Genomic DNA, 17,821 nt, shown 5'->3' with positions numbered 1-17,821 from the left:
TCAAAAGCTGTGTCCTGCTATTTTGAGGATGTCATCTACACACTTACCCGAAGTTCCTTCCTCTGTATCTGGTTCACGAGTGCTTGACTGGCAGGACTGACAGGACTGCAGTGGAGTCAAAAACAGGTCCTGTCTTGCTGCACAGCTGGATCCCTCAGTTGCCTGTCCCTCATCTTCCTCCTCCTCTTCCTCATCCACCACCTCATCCTCACTGTTCATGGCAGGGGCCTGGGACTCAGGCTCCTCAGAGGTATCCACAGTGATGTGTGGGTAGTGGGGTCTCCCCCGGGATGGCATGCAGCTTGTTTTAAGAGTGGTATATCTGCAGCTTGGCACAGGATCGATTGTTGCCATCCCTGGGCCACCCTTCTGGTATGCCTGCTGCAACTTCTTGTCTTTCATTCAGTGCTGCTGCTGGTCCCTATTGCACCCCTTCTTGTGCATCACCCAAGCCATCTACTCGTAGATGTCCACATTTCTACAGCTTGTTCGGAGCTGTACTTGCATAGCATCTTCTCCCCGTGCACTGAGAAGATCCACTATCTCCTGTGTACTTCAGGCATGAGTGCGTCATTGGGCAGTTGCATTCAACAATGGAGAGCCGCTAGGTGTGCTTGCCAAGCTGGGCAACCAGGAAAAGGAATTTTTAAAATTCCTTTTAAGAGGAGGGGGTGAGTTTCCAGTCTTTGTGGCCTCTGAGCAGTGGAGTTCAAAATAGTGACCATAGCAGTCAGTTTGGGATATTGTGGGACAGCTGCTAGAGGACTGTTAGGATCGACACAGGTAACAGTGTCTATACTCGTGCTGTGTTGACCATAGTACATCGACCATGGCTCGATGTCATTCAGGGAGGTGGCATTACTATGTTGGCATAACAGGGCACTTACATTGTTGGGAGACAAATTTAAGTCTAGACACATGCACGACTAGGTCAATGCAAGGCACCGTTACGTCAACATAACTTTGTAGTGTAGACCAGGGCCCTGCCATTGCAATTTAGGCTCCACTCCTACAAACATTTATGCAAATGAGTAGTCCCCTTGAAGTCAAGGGGACTACTCACAAGCATAAGTGTTTGGAGGAGGTAAGTTAACAATTCTGTTGAGAATGGGCAAGAAATTCAGAATTCAGTTTATTCTCTCTTAGCTGTGTTGGCTCTACAGGCTCAAGAGTGAAAAGTAAGAAAACTTTATTTTTATCTGCTGGTTTTAGTGATGTGACTGAGTGCACACAGGGGGTAAGAATATGTTCTATTTACAGTGTCACATTCTTCAGAGAAGAACCATGGTTTAAAAAAAATCAGTTCCATATCCATTTCACCCCTTTAAAAAGTGTTACAGTATTCACATTTCACATTCAACTGGCACTATCACTAAGTTCTGAAGACTGCAGTGCCATTACCTAATTGGAGTTGAAGTACACTATGCACTTATCTTTCCCAACCAGACAATCTGGTGGAAGAATGTTGCAATATAACTGGAGTTTATTCTGGAGTTCAGTGTGTGTGAAATGTGACATAAACACACTTTTGTGACAGTATAGATCAGTGGTTCTTAACCTTTACTGCAGCCTGCACCCCTTTGGTTCTCAAAAATACGTTCTCGTACCCCTTATCAAAAATTGTGGAAGTAGGTCAGTTCTTTAAACCTAGATATATCATAATTATAGAATGAAAGAGAGTGAATTATATATTTATTTTAATTTCACAGTTAAAATTTAAGGCAGTAATTTTTAAAAAATGTATAATGGTTTGATGAAAAAGTAGTTGTACGTACATGCCTGTGCTTAATTTGTTTGACATGTCTCGCACCCCCAAAAAGGGCATCTCACATCCCCAGGGGGTGCATGCACCCCAGGTTAAGAACCACTGGTATAGATGGTGATCCTTTCCTAGCTCCATTACTGAGCCACATGAAGGCAGCAAACACATCAGTCTGTGGAACCATATCATCTTTTTCATGTATATTAATGCTTATCTCAGGTTTCATTGGTTCCAGATATACACTGCTTTTCAGTCACAGTGTTAGTTTCAGATTTACTTCTGCTATATTAGAAGTCACAAAATAGTGTGGTATCTCCATAGTAAGACCTTTAACTGGTACACAAATTCCTCCATATGTAGAAATTTTAATATTTGATTTTCTCAGGGGCCCCATATATCCTGGGTTACTTAAAAAAACCCTGGATTTACATTTGCTTATGCTAGTGTCTATTTTAAACCTCATCATGTTTCTATTTATATCTAGATTTACATACTAGAATCACACACGTTCAATTGCATCACAGTTCCAATAAAGAATCCTTCATTTTCACTTGGTCAGTAGAGGGCTGCAGTTTGGTTGCTGACCAAAGCCCATTCATTTTTGTTTGGTTCTCTCTCTTTCTTTTCGTGTTTTGTTTTAAAAAAAGCAGCAGCGTTCAAATCTGTTTTTTCTTAGGAGTGTGAAGATCCTCAAACATTTTGATTATCATAACATTCCCTTCCCCCCATCCCACACACACTTTCCAATTTTCCAGGATGGCAGCATTGCGGATCAAAACCTATGTTTCTTTAAATAGTAGTGGAGCAATGCAACTGTTCTGGTCCAAAATCTGTCACAATGCCAAGTGGTGATAGGGTAAATTGATGACCCAAACAGTTGCATAAAGCTCAAAAATAGTGCTAGACTAAGTATTCTGATAGAGTCCAATGTGAACCTTGAAGATATTCATTTAAAAAGTGAGTTTGTGTGAACAAAAGTACACTGAATACAAAAAATATCAACAAAATCAAAAAACAAATGAAGCAAAAATGTAAGAGGCAAACTAAAACAAACACAGGAACAGCTAAAACTCAGCAGCCTAATGATATTATTTAATAATAAGAACATCTCTAGGGAAGGTGATGTTGCAGGGCAAGTTGCAGAATAATGAGAGAGAAACAAAATTAATTGGAGGCTCAGGTTTGTACACAGAAATCAGTCTCTTGGTAAGGTTTGATTGCAGAGGTTCTTCTGGGTTATCTCACACTGAGAACAACAAAACAGAAAAGTACAAACCATACAGAGTGAGTAGCCATATTTCCCTAGAGCTGCCTGCCCTTGATTCTGGTTGACAACCCAGGGCCGCCCAGAGGGGGGGGCAAGAGGGGCAATTTGCCCCAGGCCCCGAACCCCACAGGGGCCCCCACCAGAGTTTTTTGGGGCCCCCGGAGCGGGGTCCCTCACTCGCTCCGGGGGGCCCGGCAAACTCTTGCGCGGCCGGGCGCAGGAGCTGCTTCTGCTCCCGGTCTTCGCCGGCGGGGGGGCCTTCCGCTCCGGGGCGGAACGACCCCCCCGCTGGCGAATTGCCGCCGAAGACGGAGCGGGACCCGGCGCCGAAGCGCAGCCCGGTCTTCGGCGGTAATTCGGCGGCGGGGGGCCCTTCCCTTCCGGGACCCGCCGCCGAAGTGCCCCGAAGACCCGCGGCGGGGGCCCCCCCGCCGCAGAATTACCGCCGAAGACCGGGCTGCGCTTCGGCGGCGGGTCCCGCTTCGGCGGTAATTCGGCGGCGGGGGGGCCCGCCGCGGGTCTTCGGGGCACTTCGGCGGCGGGTCCCGGAACGGAAGGGCCCCCCGCCGCTGAAGACCCCGGGCCCCCGGAATCCTCTGGGCGGCCCTGTGACAACCTCCTACTTCCACTCCTCTGAAGCATATATAATTACCCATTGTAGCACCTTTTGCCATCAAGGTGTATAGCTAAATCAGTTTGGTTTGTTCTTGGCTACCCTAGCAACTACATGTTCAGTCAAACTAGTTCATTATTATGACCAATAAGTAACTTTCCTAATGCAGACAAGGTTTTAGAACAACTCCTTTCTTTTAAAATTTTGATTGGGATAGATTAGGGAAAAATTAAAATTTCACTCCATCTTTTGTGAAGAACAGCAAGACTATTTTATTGAACTCAAATGAGCAAAAGGAGTGTAATTAGTTTTATTAGGTAATAATGATAAGTTTATTGTCTGGACTCTGGAATATAGGTGACAACTGTAGTACTTTAACCCTGAAACACATGCCAGCAGGGCTTAACTGAGGTGTACATTAAGTGGCCAGTCCTGCACCTACTGAATTCAATTGTAAATACTTACACTGATTTCAGTGGGTGCAGGATTCACCCCTAAAAGTCAGTTCTGATGTAAATTCCCTTGACTTCAGTGGATTTACTCTTGATTTGTACCCAGTATAATTGAGATTAGAATTAAGCCCTCTGTTTCTGAGAACACCACACACACACACACACACACAATATCTACCAATAGAGGTACAGTATCCAGATCCTTGGCTTGTGTAAATTGCCATAGCTCTATTGACTTCACAGGATATAAACTGATTTACACCAGCTAAGAATTTGGCTCCTAATGTTTTAAGTGTTTAAAATACACTCTTCTAGACTTTATTTTAAGGATGGACAAGATGTATGAAATATTTTTCTGGATTAAATTCCAAAGATGTAAAATGTATGCAAAATGCTGATATGGCATTTCCACAAAAACAGACATAACTCTCCTTTGGAGACAAAATTCCATACCTCAATATTTCCAGCCCAGAATCTACATCTCCATGCTCTCACCAACCATAAAATTACCTGTGCAAGGTGACAGATTATTCAGTTTTCAAAGAGTACATCAGTTTGCAAAGTTCTATGCTTCCAAGAAATAGAGAACACAGTGGGAGGATCAGCTGCAATCCAGAAATAGGCATACATATATTATGCAACTCTTGTAATGCGAGAGTATATCGCATAGAAGGTATAATATAAATTAAAATTACCACAGAAAATATGTAACCAGCTGGCAGCCTTGCACCAGACTTGCAAAGAAAGCTCCATTCAAACCTATTTCAAATTTGTACCCTAAAACAATTTCTGCCTTCAGTTACATACATGAAATATTGTTGACTGCACTGGATTTGCTCAGGTGTAACTAAAGGCAGAATTTGACCCTGAACATCAAAATAAAAGGTTATTATTTTCTTCAAGGGAAAAGCCCATGTAGGTGCTAGGAAACATTATAAACTGAAAATCAATTTCCACCTATCTTCTAAGCTGCGGTGAGCGGCTGTCCTCTTGCAGAATGTGAAGTGGGCTTGACCCTCCAAAGCCACTGGTCTACCGAGATCTTGGGAAATCCATCAAACATTAGGGCTCTTGTAAGGAGAACCAGTCCTACTCTCTGGCCCCACATTCCTTAAGGAAATGTGTTGCTATGGTCTCCACATAAGCCTCTCTCTGCCTCAGTCTTCCCACCTTTGCACTGGGGTTGGGGAGTGTTTCACGCCACAGATGTGGAAGCAGCATAAGGCCATCATTATCTTGGTTTAAGCCTGGTGGTTTAAGGGAGGCAATGGCCATCTGTCAGGCTCATTCCACTCACCCTCTCCAAAATAAAGCATTGACTGTGCAGACTTGGGGAAGAGGAGCTTGTACAGGCTGAATCTGATTAGTATTAAAAAATGAAAACTGAGGTGAACAATAAAATAGGTAAAAGCCCCAATTACCTCAGTTGTTAATGATTAACTGGAAGACCATCAATGAACTTAGTACCTGAGTGTGGAATTTGGAATCTGACCTTTACTACATCTAGATAAACACGGTTGCAGATTCAGAGGCTCTCTTTGCAAACTTCACTCCAATCTGAAGAGTTCACTTGGTAGCTTTAACATTTAATGCTGTAGTCAAGAGCTCAGATGAGTCAAACATGATTCTTCTTACTGTGCTTTTCCTCTGCATCTTTTCCACATACTCTGCCTCAGTTAAAGGTAGGTCTATGCTGTGTTTGATTAATCTTTTGGTGGTAGCAGTGGTGAATGTACAATGGTATATTTTTTACATACGAAAGGAAGATCTTATGCTAAATGGGTTCTCGAGGAGCAGAATTTTAAAATGGATTTACTAAATGAAAATAAAGATGCAGCACACGCACTTGTAATGTTAGTTTCACCCTAGTTTATAGAAAAAGCAAAGGGGTCAAGTGCATTTGGCACTGGCCTAGAAGTCAGAAGACCTGGCTTCTAGTCTTGGCATTACAAGTGACCTGGGGCAAGTCACTTCACCTTTCTGCTTCTTAATTGTTAAATGGGGCTAATGCTATTTTGACTTCAAAGGCACTACTCACATGCTTAAAGTTAAGCACTTGTTTAAGAGCTTTGATGGATCAGAGCCAGAGCGCTCACCTCTGCATAACTGAGCCCTATGTGCTTGTTCCAGCTCCCATTAAAATCAATAAAAAGACTCCCATTAACTTGAATGGGAGTTGGAGCTGGATCTGCTCTCACGGTGAAATTCTGGATGCCCACATAAAGTGGCTTTATGCAGGTTTCCTGCACAAGAGTCAGGGGTACAAAATCCACACACGACTCCCCTGCAGCCCATCTGTACACTTCAGTGCCACCAACCTATGGAATTGTAGAAGTTGTCCTTGCACAATGCCTATGTGGGGATATTCTGCCACTGTTTGTAAATGATAGAGTAAATGTAAAGACTTTTAGGCCAAACCAATCAACATTGTGGGTGAAAATGATGTAAGAGCATTGTGTTCTATGAGTCTGTACTTCAAGGGCCACATTCTTAAAACTCAGATAAACGGTAATTCATATAGTTTTATGCAGGTACCCTGCATCCATAATTAACCAACCCTCCAATATTAGGCCAGGCGGTAGGGCAGCCGGTGGGATAGGTTAGTTGTTACTGCCCCTCCTTGTCCCTCATGTAGAGAATCCAGGTCATTGGATCTGTGTAAGCACAGACCAAGTGGCTGCTCCTCCAGCTCACTGCCACTTGGGTCCCATTGCTCTCTTCCACACCAGTATATGTGGAACCACCTCCTCAGTTTGCAATGGGTGCAGAGGCTCCCTGTGCATCTTCTCTGCTCACAGGGCTCATCATACAATCCCTCTACCACTAGGTGAATTTCACCATGCTGCCATAACGATCTTCTATAACTACTCACTAACGTGCTGTACCTCTAGTATTTGCTATTCTCAGCTTCTGATAATGTTATTTTAGCCAAGCTTCTCCATGATGTAAAGTAACATGGAATAAAAATCCTTAGCACTTTACATCTCCAACGTGCTGTACAAACATTAACTCACTCAGTAATTCTCAAAACAGCCATGTGAGAAATCATTATTTCCATTGCACAGATGGGGAACCTGAAACTCAAAGAGGTTAAGTGATTTGTCCAAGGCCAGAGGGTGAATCAGTGGCAGAGCTGGGATTAGAATTCAGTTCTTTGCTCTCAGTCCACCAGACTGTGCTGCCTTTTTAAAATACTTACGGAGTATTCTTTACATTCAAGTCAGTCGGATAATTGCACATGATACTTTTCTAGCTTTGGTTACATTATAAAATGTTTTCAAATAAATAGATGGCTTTCGTTTTTTTAAAGGTATCCAATATCATAAGAACTGGCAAATGTAATTTATGGTCTTAGAGCCAGTTAGTGGTTAGAGATGCACATGTTGTGCATGCCAAATGTATTAATAAAAGGCACAGGATTTGACAGCTGTCTCTGCTCAGGCAGTGTAACCTTCTGTATTATACACTATCATAATTTAATTATAGAATTGGCATGTTACCCTTAATGACAGACACTTAACATTACTAGTCAAACTATGTGTTATGCACTCCACCTTGAAAGCGACATAGTCCATGCAGGCATTTCTGACCCCAACACAGTATAGCAGAATGCTGTCTCTAGGTCCAGTCCTGGTCCACTTTAAGCCAGTGAGGGTTTTGCCATTGACTGCAATGGAAATAGGATCAAAGGAATAAACAACATTATGTAGGACTGACAGTACAGATCTCCGAAAGGCAGCATAACACTAAGTCTCTGATTTTTGGGAGAGGTTTCTATTGGCTAGGAACAGAAATGCAGTGTAACCTTCTATATTGTACACTATCATGATTTAATTATTTACATAAACAGTACTGCTATTTTTCTTATGATGGAAATAGTATGTGTATTTTGTAAAGCTATCTTGGTTTTGTGCATAACATCACCCAGTCCACATAAAGCACAGCTGCTAATATCTTCTTTGCCTGTTAATCTAGCCACGTTACCCTACTGCCTCTTTAATCTCCACTGAATTCCCCTTTTCTAGTGCAGTAAGTTCATGGCTGCCCCCTTCCCTACTTGAAATCCCTAGTCTCTTATCATGTCTTCCCACCACAAACCCTCTTCAGCCTTGTGACCGGTGTGTCTGCTACTCCAACACCTGTCTGTACTTTCTTCCATGCTGCCTCTTATGCATGGAAAGCCCTTGCTGAGCTGGTGCATAAAGCCACTATCCTCCCCACATTTCAGTACCTCCCAGACACTCATTGCTTCCATGACTACCAGGAGAAACTAGCCGGTGAAGTCATTTGCGTATCCGTTTCCTGCATGAGTGAACTGCTCCTCTGTGTGGGGAGGGGATCCAGTGTTGGACGGGTAGGGCACAAAGGGAATATTAAATGAGAACTACTGTAGAAAAATACCCATGGGCTGAATTGTGGAGGAAGGGTGAAAAAAGGAATGTAGGGAGCTTAAATTTAAGAAAAATGTAAAAAGAGAACAAACAATCCTATGCTGTAACTAACAAGACCTGTCTATCGTCGCCCTGATCATTTTACTCACATGTCCTTTCCCCCACCCTTCATTTGCCTTTGCCTTTTTAGATTGAATGCTCTCGGGGGTAAGGACAGCATCATCTTCTGTGGTTAGAAAGTACCTAGCACAGTGCACTACCCCAATCGCAATAAATATTAAATACTCAACAGTGTAATTGGTACTAAGTTACAGTACACGTAAAACAAGCCATGGGACTTCAGCAAAGATTTATTTCCAAGAATTGGGGTCTGATAGTGTTGACAAGCTTTTATGAGGTGCTGAGCACCTGCCACTGAAGTTGATAGGAGCAGAGGGTGCTCAGCACTTCACAGGAAGCACTCGCAGACCCTTACAGGAGCAGGCCCTTTATTTGTAAAGCTCTGATTTTTAAAGAAAACCCTCTTGCCCACAAGGAAGTGCTTCCCAGCATCATTACTGTAGCAAGAAAACAAGACAACAGCCCCAACTTTCAGCTCTAGGGTAGTAGTTCTCAATATCAGGGCCTGCAAAATCTCAGGGCCAGATCCTCAGCTGGTGCAAATCAGCGGTGTTCTATTGAACTTCTATGGTGCTAAGCCAATTTACAGTGGCTGAAGATCTGGCTCTTTGCGGGTACAGCCTCCCTTAGAGAAGTACGTTTCGGTTCCGTTTGACTGTACCTTAGCCTGCTATTGACTATCACATCTGAAAACATTTGACCAAAAAATGGGAGTGTGAAGTGCCTTGAGAGATTTTTTTTTTTAAACTTATGGACACTTGATTTTTTAAAAAAGAAATCCATCCTGTCATGGTGGATTTCCAAGATGTATCTAATCAAAAGAAGAATTTAAACTTTTACCTTCCATTTGAACAAACACAAACTTTGCATTTTTTCTTGATTAGATGTATTGAAACTTGTATTTAGCCAAGTCATATCAAATGGTGCAAGACATTATACAAATTGGGAAACCCTAGTACTGTCAATTCTCTAACAGGAACATAGAACACACTGACTTGAGTTCCAGTTGGTTTGAGAATCTGTCTGAGGTGATGTGGGGGATTTTCCTTTTCTGTGTTTCCCAAGAGACTTATTCGTCCGTCCTGTAGAAAACAATACTACCTTTTCCAGTTTAACTCTGTTGCAGAGGTTTGAATGCAGTTTCTTCAGTTTAAGGGTCTGATCCTGCACCCATTGAAGTCCATGGCAAGCCTCCCATTGGTGTAGGATTGGAGCCTAATAGGACTCAGCGCTTTAGTTACAAATAGAACGTCAAATCATTATAATGCAAAGTAATTTGGAGGGCAAGGGGGAGGAGGGATCTCATTTTTGTCCAGTTACTTTACTTTGTGCCTTTGGCAGCCAGAGGTGTTGAAACTAGGGGTGCTGCCCCAGCCCCCACCCCCTGGCTTAAAGTGGTTTCTATTATGTCCAGGGTTTACAGTTGGGTTCAGTGGCTCTGAGCAACCCCACAATACAAATTGTTCCAGTGCCCTGTTGGCAGCACTTTGTACGTAGTCAGTCAGTTTCACATCCCATCTCCAGCCCCAGCCTCTATATGATGAGTGAATTAGTCAATACTCCCTTGCACAGAAAAGACCTTTATAATGATCAACAAGAGAGGAGAAAAACCCTTGTAAACATTTATTTAAAGGGAATTTTATACATTTATTTCACGGCATACCATTTAAAGGATGTGCTACCAGAAACTTTTTTTTTTAAAAAGGTGAGTTAAAAAATTCCAATCGATAGTATCCTTTTAAAAACAAACACTTTACTCAAGACACTTTATGGATCAAATGGGGTAACCGTTCCACGTGTTGCAATTAAAGTGAGTGAAACCTCCATGCAGTGTGACTCTCATATCAGGCCTGTAGAGGCAAAGCTAGCTCCCACTTCTGAGGCTGGGGAGGGATCCCTGACAGTGGAACTGGGGTGTGATGTGTCCCCCTGCCGTAGCAGTGCAGAGGAGAAGGGAGGAGGGGATAGGGCATTGGGCACTCCGGGCAGGTTAGCTGAGATGGTGGAAAAAACTCTTGAGCCTTGTCTACACACTCCAGCTTCGGCCTACATTAGCAATAGCAGAGCTGAACCGCTGGAGAACAATGTGCGCCATTTTTGCTGGTGCAGAAGCGCTGGAAGTATCAATAGGAGCACACCTATGGCAGGGGGTGCCCTAAATTAGATGCCTAATTTGAAAGCTGGGTCTGTGATTTTATTTTATTTATTGGGGGGAGATGTGTCTTTTAAAATACATTGTGTGGTCTAAATGTAACAAAATCAAGTGATAACTCCCAGAGACGTGTATTTTATTTGAAGAAAATGGGTTTACTGCTCTGAGTGCAAAAAACAACCCCACTGTTTTCTACTGATCTTCATTACTTTCATTTGTGTCATCCCTTGGATGGAGTCTCAGTGCATTGACTACAGGCAAGGTCCTGAAAGATGAGGAGTGATTCCTAATATAGGCTGAGTGCCTTCAACTTCCATTAACTCCCATGGGAGATCAAGGCACTCAGCACATCTCAGGTTGCCAAACAGATTGCTTTCTAGTGATAGGAAATTCTTTATATTCTGAGCTCACTCTGAATTCATTTTTTAAAAAAAACTATCCAAAGGGAAGAATTGGAACTTAAGCCAAATCGTCTATCATCTCTGTGTAAAGTTACAAAGGTTTTTTATGGATATTCTGGTCTAATTGCCTAACTCTCAAAAGCAGTCCCATTAAAGTCAATGTAACTCAGTAAAGGTTGCAGGTTCAGACACTGAATCCTTTGTTAGAGAAGGTCTTTAGTTCTTCTAAAGCTGATTCTACACGTTTGAGAGAGAAAATGACAGATAATTTGGGTCTGTGGTGATTGCTAAAATGATACCATGTGCATTTTTTGTCTTTTTCCACCCAGGGCACACTACAGGACCAAGAATAAATAATGACAAGCTATACAAATTCATCTATTCAACAGAAGTGTTTATCGACAGGGTTAAACGATTACCAGAGGATAGCGCGGGCTACCGGATTTCATCCGGTGTGGATGTCAACCTAGTATGGAGAAACCCCAACAATGATGATGACCAATTGATCAAAATTATGGTAGGAGTTTTCAAAAGCATATAAAAGCAGACAAATTACTTAAAGACCACACCTTTTTCAGTCGTCTATTCCCATTGTGTGCTGCTTTGTGACATGTACAATAAATTAAGAGTGTTTATCAAAATTGGGATGAATTACTCAAACAAAAGAGATTGTTACACATCTACAAGCCAGAAATCTGTTACCTGTTGAAACAAGATATCTGAGGCAAAGGCCAGGCACTACAATGTTCTGAGCACCTCCTGTTGCTATAGGAAACATCCATGTGAGGACAAGATCATCTAATAGGTCCTTTCCATCCTAAGTTTTGACTCTATGACAAGTCCTCCATTATGTCTATGTAACATATGTAATATTTTGGCACCACGTAATGTTTTGTTTACTGGAGTGATTATACTTTGCCGGAGTGATGCTCAGATTCTAAACAAATCTCCATCCAAACTAAAAATAAAGTTTTCCAAGATCTGTCTATACAAAAAAAATCTAACTGCCTTATCGAACAGTCATTACGTATGACCCTGTTGTAAACATTATTAGGAGTTACAGATATTCTAGTAGGTTCTGTTTAACTGACCGTATAGGCAGATAGATCTTGAAGAAATGTTTCTTGTTGGGGTACACTTCTTTTTTAGAAGATGAACATATCACCATGCCATCCTATCTGAGTCTCGCCAACTAAAATTAGTTTTGTAAGTTCAGTAGCTGCCTACAGAATCTAAAATCACTATGTGGTACCAAAACATAGGCCAGATTAACATAACAGCTCCGCACCCAACAGCTTCCATTTAGGTACCAACATGAGCTGGCCAGATTGTCAGATGTGCTCAGCATCCAGCAGCTCTTGTTGAGAACAATGAGATTTGCTAGATACTTTTGAAAATCTACCCATTTCAGTTAGGTGCCTTCCTCCCTATGATTGCTCCCTATGTTGTTGTTTGCTTTTACTTTTCTAGATAACAGATGTTAAGATTGAAAATGTGAATGAACGTCCAGCAGCAAAAAACATCTTTAAAGGGAAACACTCAGAAAATATAATTGGAAAGGAATATCTGTCAGCTTTACAGAGGCCTGTAGTTCTCCAATGGACCCGTGGAAAGGTAAGTCCCTGCCTTTTAAAGTTCATGCATATTCCTTGGGGAAGCCCTGAACAAGTAATTTCTTGTTGGCATGAAAAGATTTAGTAATTTGTTGTCTCTTTAGATTACTAATACACCATCCTGTCTTACTTTTGTACATAAAATATATTCATTTTGGGCTAGATTGTGCCTTGCCATTATTTGGATGCATTGTGGGGAAGACATAAGGAACCTGGATTCTTGTGTTATGAGAGTGCTCTATGTCTGTATATATGTAAATTGTTCAGGGGACAGGCCAGGAGATATCATTCAAGAATATGTAGCATAGTTCCTAGGTAGGATCAATAAAACTGGCTTTTTTTGCATTGCCGATAGCTTCCTCTGTTTACACCAGCTCTTAATACCTTGCATAGGGGCCAGCCAAAACTAGTCCCTGCTTTCTCTGTGCACATCTGGAGGCACGCAGCTATGCAAAGAGGGCCAGGAAAAAGCAAAGCCATGGCTGCACCCCATCCAGCCCACAGACTTGCTGGGCATGGCACAGCAGAGAGAGCAGGCCACAGCATCCCAGAGGAACAGAGAGGAGGAGGTAGATTGGGGAGTTATCAGTATACAGGCAGTAACTGAAGCTGTAAAACTGAATGATATCATCCAATGATAAGGGGTGAAATCCTGGTTCTATTGAAATCAATGGGAGTTGTGTCTCTGATTTCAGTGGGGCCAGGATTTCACCCAAGAGGTAGAGGGAGAAGAGGAGATATTATTTACCATGAAGACAGACAATACTGAGTCTAGTCTGGAGCAATGTTAATCACTCAGGTGAGTACTTGAGTATATCCCTACTGTCTACAGCAGTGTTAGTGCAAATTATTGTAGTCAGATAAGTTAATTAGGCATGATATCCAAAACCCTGAATCTTCAATCATTTCAGTGAGATGTAGGCTCCTGACTGTCTAATTCACTTTTGAAAACGTGGCATAGGTTGTAATTCACGTATGTGTTTACGAAAACTTTATCCGAAATCACCATCCAACACAGCACTCGTATCAGATCATCATGTAGAGCCTCCACTGGTATCCTGAGATTGAAAATCTGAAATCTTCTGTGTTGTGTCTGTACTGTAAAATTTTCATCAAGAATCAGGGAGAAAAAAAAATATTTTCTTTCCCACTGGCAAGGGGCTGGATTGTCATTTTACAACCTGTCCCAAGTAAAGGGCAGCACATAGCTACAGTGACACAGGAACAGCTCGGAGAACCCGGGGTGACTCAGAGAGAGCTCCCATTTACTCAGGGGAAGGAATAAGTTACTTCACCCTCTTTCATGGAGCAGCTTAGTTTCCTCACTGTGTCCAGCCAGCTTCTTTGACCAATGAATGGGGAGGGTGGAGCCAAGATTACTCCCACTTCCTCTCTATTCCCTTCCTACCCACTGGCTCACAGAGAGTATTCGGAAGCAGCCGCTGCTTTCCCAACTGCAGCCAGTGACAAACCTGCGTTGTGCTGACCAGGAAGTATGTGGGGTTAGGGGGAGGTGGAGCAGAGGGGGTCACTCCTTTTCAGCCCTCTGCAAAGTTGACTAAGGGTTGTGACAATCTAACCCTCAAAGATCTTCACCTACTGCTGTAAACAGGTTCTGAGCACAAACACTGGCTGACAGCTTGGCCTGCCCCATTGCAGATGCCATCAGGCCTGCTCAGTAAGTTTCAAACTTAGCCTTGTCATCAGTTTTACAAAACATAAAAAGGAACAGAATGGCACTGACTCTCCACTGTACACATCTCTAAACCAGGATTAAGGTATCAGAGTAACACAAACTGAAAACATCTGCTCCCAATACACTGCAAATATGTTGGCAGATGCAGCTCTTGTACTAGAGGCTGAGATGTAGTTTTCCATATAGCGCTTTCTAAAAACTCTTTTTCTTGCCAACTAGTATGTTACTCTATCCTAGAGTGACCAGTCAGCAAATGTGAAAAATCGGGATGGGGTGGGGGGTAATAGGTGCCTATATAAGAAAAAGACCCAAAAATCAGGACTGTCCCTATAAAATCAGGACATCTGGTCACCCTACGCTATCCCCTGTCACAATGACAAGATCTCCTCTTCCATGCCTGTTCCCTCTAATGCTGCAACACTAACAGATAACATATTGATTACATTTACAGTTTCTAGGAAGAAGGGCAGTATAAAAGCTCCTTAAATGCAGATTGAAGGTGCAAAGTCTTTTGTTACTAGACAAAAAGCTCAGACAGGACAGTCTCCCCTTGTGGTTCAAAGGTTGGCGCATGCTTGACACGTCATTTAAGTGTCTCCAACTCTGATTTAGTTATGATTCATTCTGACTTTTTGTAAACTTGTGGTTAAAGTGCAATGGGTACTAGATGTATGTGGGGAGGGAATGGGGTGTGAAGGGAGGGATTACTATGGGATGTGATGGTTTTGGCCACATCTTTGAGAGAATAATGCTGTAGGGGACCCATTTCAACATGCATGTAAGAGTGAACCACTTGTGATCTTATATTTAGTTTTCCATTTCCTTTCTAAATTCTCTCTCATTAGCACACAGGAAGTCTTCTCAGGTGAGGCCTTATTTAGTTTTTGCCAGAGGCTTGAAACATCATCACCCCCTTCAGTTATGGGCTGGATCCTGCAGTCAGTGGAGTTTTGCTTAACAAAGAACTACAGGATAAGGTCCACTAAGCTCAGTTTCCTGAGCTGAACTCTAGAAACTGGAAGGAGGTTTGCAGGGGATCACGTGGTGTTTCTCTGATTGAATCAGATGCATAGATTTACTGTTTGGTTTTGTTTCCACAGGTTAAAAACTTCTACTCCTACAAAAATGAACCAGCAGTTATTCAAAATCTCAAGAGAGGTCTGGCTAGTCTATTTCAGATACAGCTGCACTCTGGTGCTGCCAAGGAGGTACTGTACTACATCAGCAATATAGAGATAATCAGATTGATAGAGTACAATTTGATAGAGTCCTGAATGCATGTATGTGGCTCCCACTGACTTCACAAGTATTTAAAGGCCAGGACAGAATTTGGCCTTTTAGTTTAAACTTGAACTTGTGATTGCAAAGTTCATTGGTGGAGCCTTTGGTACATTGTGTTTGGCTATATTCAAAGTTGCAGACGTTTAACTTTATAAGGTTTAAAAACTAATTTAGTGAAACCAGAGCTACCCCTGTCTGGACACACTTAATTTGATTTAAAAGTCCCTTTTTTTCAATTTAGTTTAGTTCACTAAAGACTCAACTTAAACTAAATCACCCTAAATGAGGTTTAAATAGAATTAAGAGTGTTCAGGCAGGATTAGCAATGGTTTAAGTACATCAGTTTAAAATAATACATTGAGCTAAACTCATGAGACTTTGAACATGGACAAGGCCAGAGTCTTGCCAAAATTCACTCCAGCACAGGCAAATGCAGTGCCATCATCAACTGTTTATAATTTAACATTTCTTTAATTAATGTTTACTTTGCTTCACATGCCGCTTATAAAAAATAATCTCTGCCCATCCAAGAGAAAGTACTTTTTGCATAATTTAAAAACATAATCATACAAACAAAAATAAAACCAACAGCCTCTCTTACCACCCCCCACTAGAAAATAATGAATCCAAAATGAAAATCAACCTCAGACAATACAGCACCTCTCACACAAGTACCCAAGAGTTAAGAAAACAGATAATCTTTGGAGTGCACTCTATAGCACTACAGATTGATTCAAGTAATTGCCCCTGGACATGTTGTTAAGATTCCTGCAGGTGCCTACCCAGTTGCAAACACTACAAGCCTGCCATCCAGCATAGACGGTGTACGTGTATGAGAGGGGAAAAAACAAACATCAAAACCATGACAACAAATCAGAAATGGGTGACACTGAAAATAATTTTTCCTTTTCCTTTTTCAAGGTGGATGTCTCTGGGAAATGCAATGTTACTTACCATGCTCGAGAAAGTCAAGTGACTAAAATTAAAGCCCTGGGCACCTGTGAAACAGAAAAGACAGGATTTACTAGCCATAATGAGGTACAAAGTGGTTCATTTTTGAAAACATAAATACAAGAATCAGCATGTCAGATAAATGTCTAAAATTAAAATAGCCAGCTCTGAGTGATAGTTTATTTTATGTTGGCCCATACGCAGTGGTAGATATATGTGACCAATAGAAGTCATTTTAATGTACATTACTTGTTTGACCTTAAAATAAATTTTTATTATACCTCTTTACTTGCTCTCATTATTCCCTTCCTTGCATTGTAGAGCGCATGCTACAGCTTCATGTTTCATGTAGGCCACTTCCTAGTATATGCTTTATCCCCAAATACTATGTGCATTACCAGCAAATGAAAATATGGGGGTAGATCCTCAACTAGAGTAAAATGTCATCATTCAACTGAAGTCAATGGAATTATAACATGTATACCTGCTGGTGATCTGATCCAGGATGTATTTTACTTGCACTGTCTATGGAAACTTCCAGGATGTCCTGTCTTCTTTGTGATTTTAATTAATGTGTGTTTCTTTCTATGTGGGTAATGCGTCTATATATGTTGGCAGTGCTAGCAATAATTGTAAACCCTTCCCCAGCTATTATATATATGTGTTTAGTACATACTGCAGATGTAGGGCCAGATCCCAACCCCTGATATGGCACTTTGGTGGCATAGGGAGGTAGTAAATTTGGCCTAACTGCACAGCTGGTTCCCCTGGCATGACAAAGGTGGTTTGGTATATAATAGATGTGGCCACAAAGTGGCTGTGCCCTAGTGATCCATGCCTAGCATAAATGCCCCTTTTAGGCTGTTACTAACAAGTGCAAATTAGAACCATGCTAAGGATACTCGAGCTAACCCAAGAGGCCAAACATGTCCTTGTCCGCTGAGGAGATCCATAAAGCGCAAAGGTGGTATACAGACATCTTTGCCCTGCTCCTTCTTGCACCCAGGGCAGTCCGGCTGGATCTAAGCATTGAGTGCCTAGTATTTCAAGCTTATCACACAGAATTCAAGTTGTTTCTGAACAGGTCATTAGAGTAGATAGCTAGTTTGCTTTCCACAGTAT

The 17,821-nt window shown here is 41.9% G+C and overlaps 1 protein-coding gene and 1 long non-coding RNA gene across 2 annotated transcripts in view; one reads left to right on the top strand and one right to left on the bottom strand.

Moving 5' to 3' along the window:
• Positions 1 to 2,888: 2,888 nt before the first annotated feature.
• LOC120405528 lies at positions 2,889 to 16,731 on the bottom strand. The gene is made up of 4 exons (XR_005598646.1): positions 16,703 to 16,731; positions 7,649 to 7,761; positions 4,548 to 4,604; positions 2,889 to 3,008 (listed from the first exon to the last, which is right to left on the bottom strand). It is a non-coding gene; the product is annotated as an uncharacterized LOC120405528 (long non-coding RNA).
• The window catches only part of LOC120405526 (microsomal triglyceride transfer protein), a 38,412-nt gene continuing 26,084 nt past the window's right edge, over positions 5,494 to 17,821 (top strand). Inside the window, exons 1-5 of the mRNA XM_039539164.1 lie at positions 5,494 to 5,776; positions 11,488 to 11,675; positions 12,629 to 12,772; positions 15,568 to 15,675; positions 16,670 to 16,786. Of these exons, the coding sequence (XP_039395098.1) occupies positions 5,716 to 5,776; positions 11,488 to 11,675; positions 12,629 to 12,772; positions 15,568 to 15,675; positions 16,670 to 16,786 (618 nt within the window). The 5' untranslated portion in view covers positions 5,494 to 5,715. The remainder of the gene's footprint in view (positions 5,777 to 11,487; positions 11,676 to 12,628; positions 12,773 to 15,567; positions 15,676 to 16,669; positions 16,787 to 17,821) is intronic.

This window comes from Mauremys reevesii, linkage group 5 (assembly GCF_016161935.1).
Source record: "Mauremys reevesii isolate NIE-2019 linkage group 5, ASM1616193v1, whole genome shotgun sequence".
In the NCBI taxonomy this organism is placed as follows: domain Eukaryota; kingdom Metazoa; phylum Chordata; order Testudines; family Geoemydidae; genus Mauremys; species Mauremys reevesii.
The sequence above is the reverse complement of the archived record's forward strand: the minus strand, read 5'-3'. Positions and strand labels throughout refer to the sequence as shown.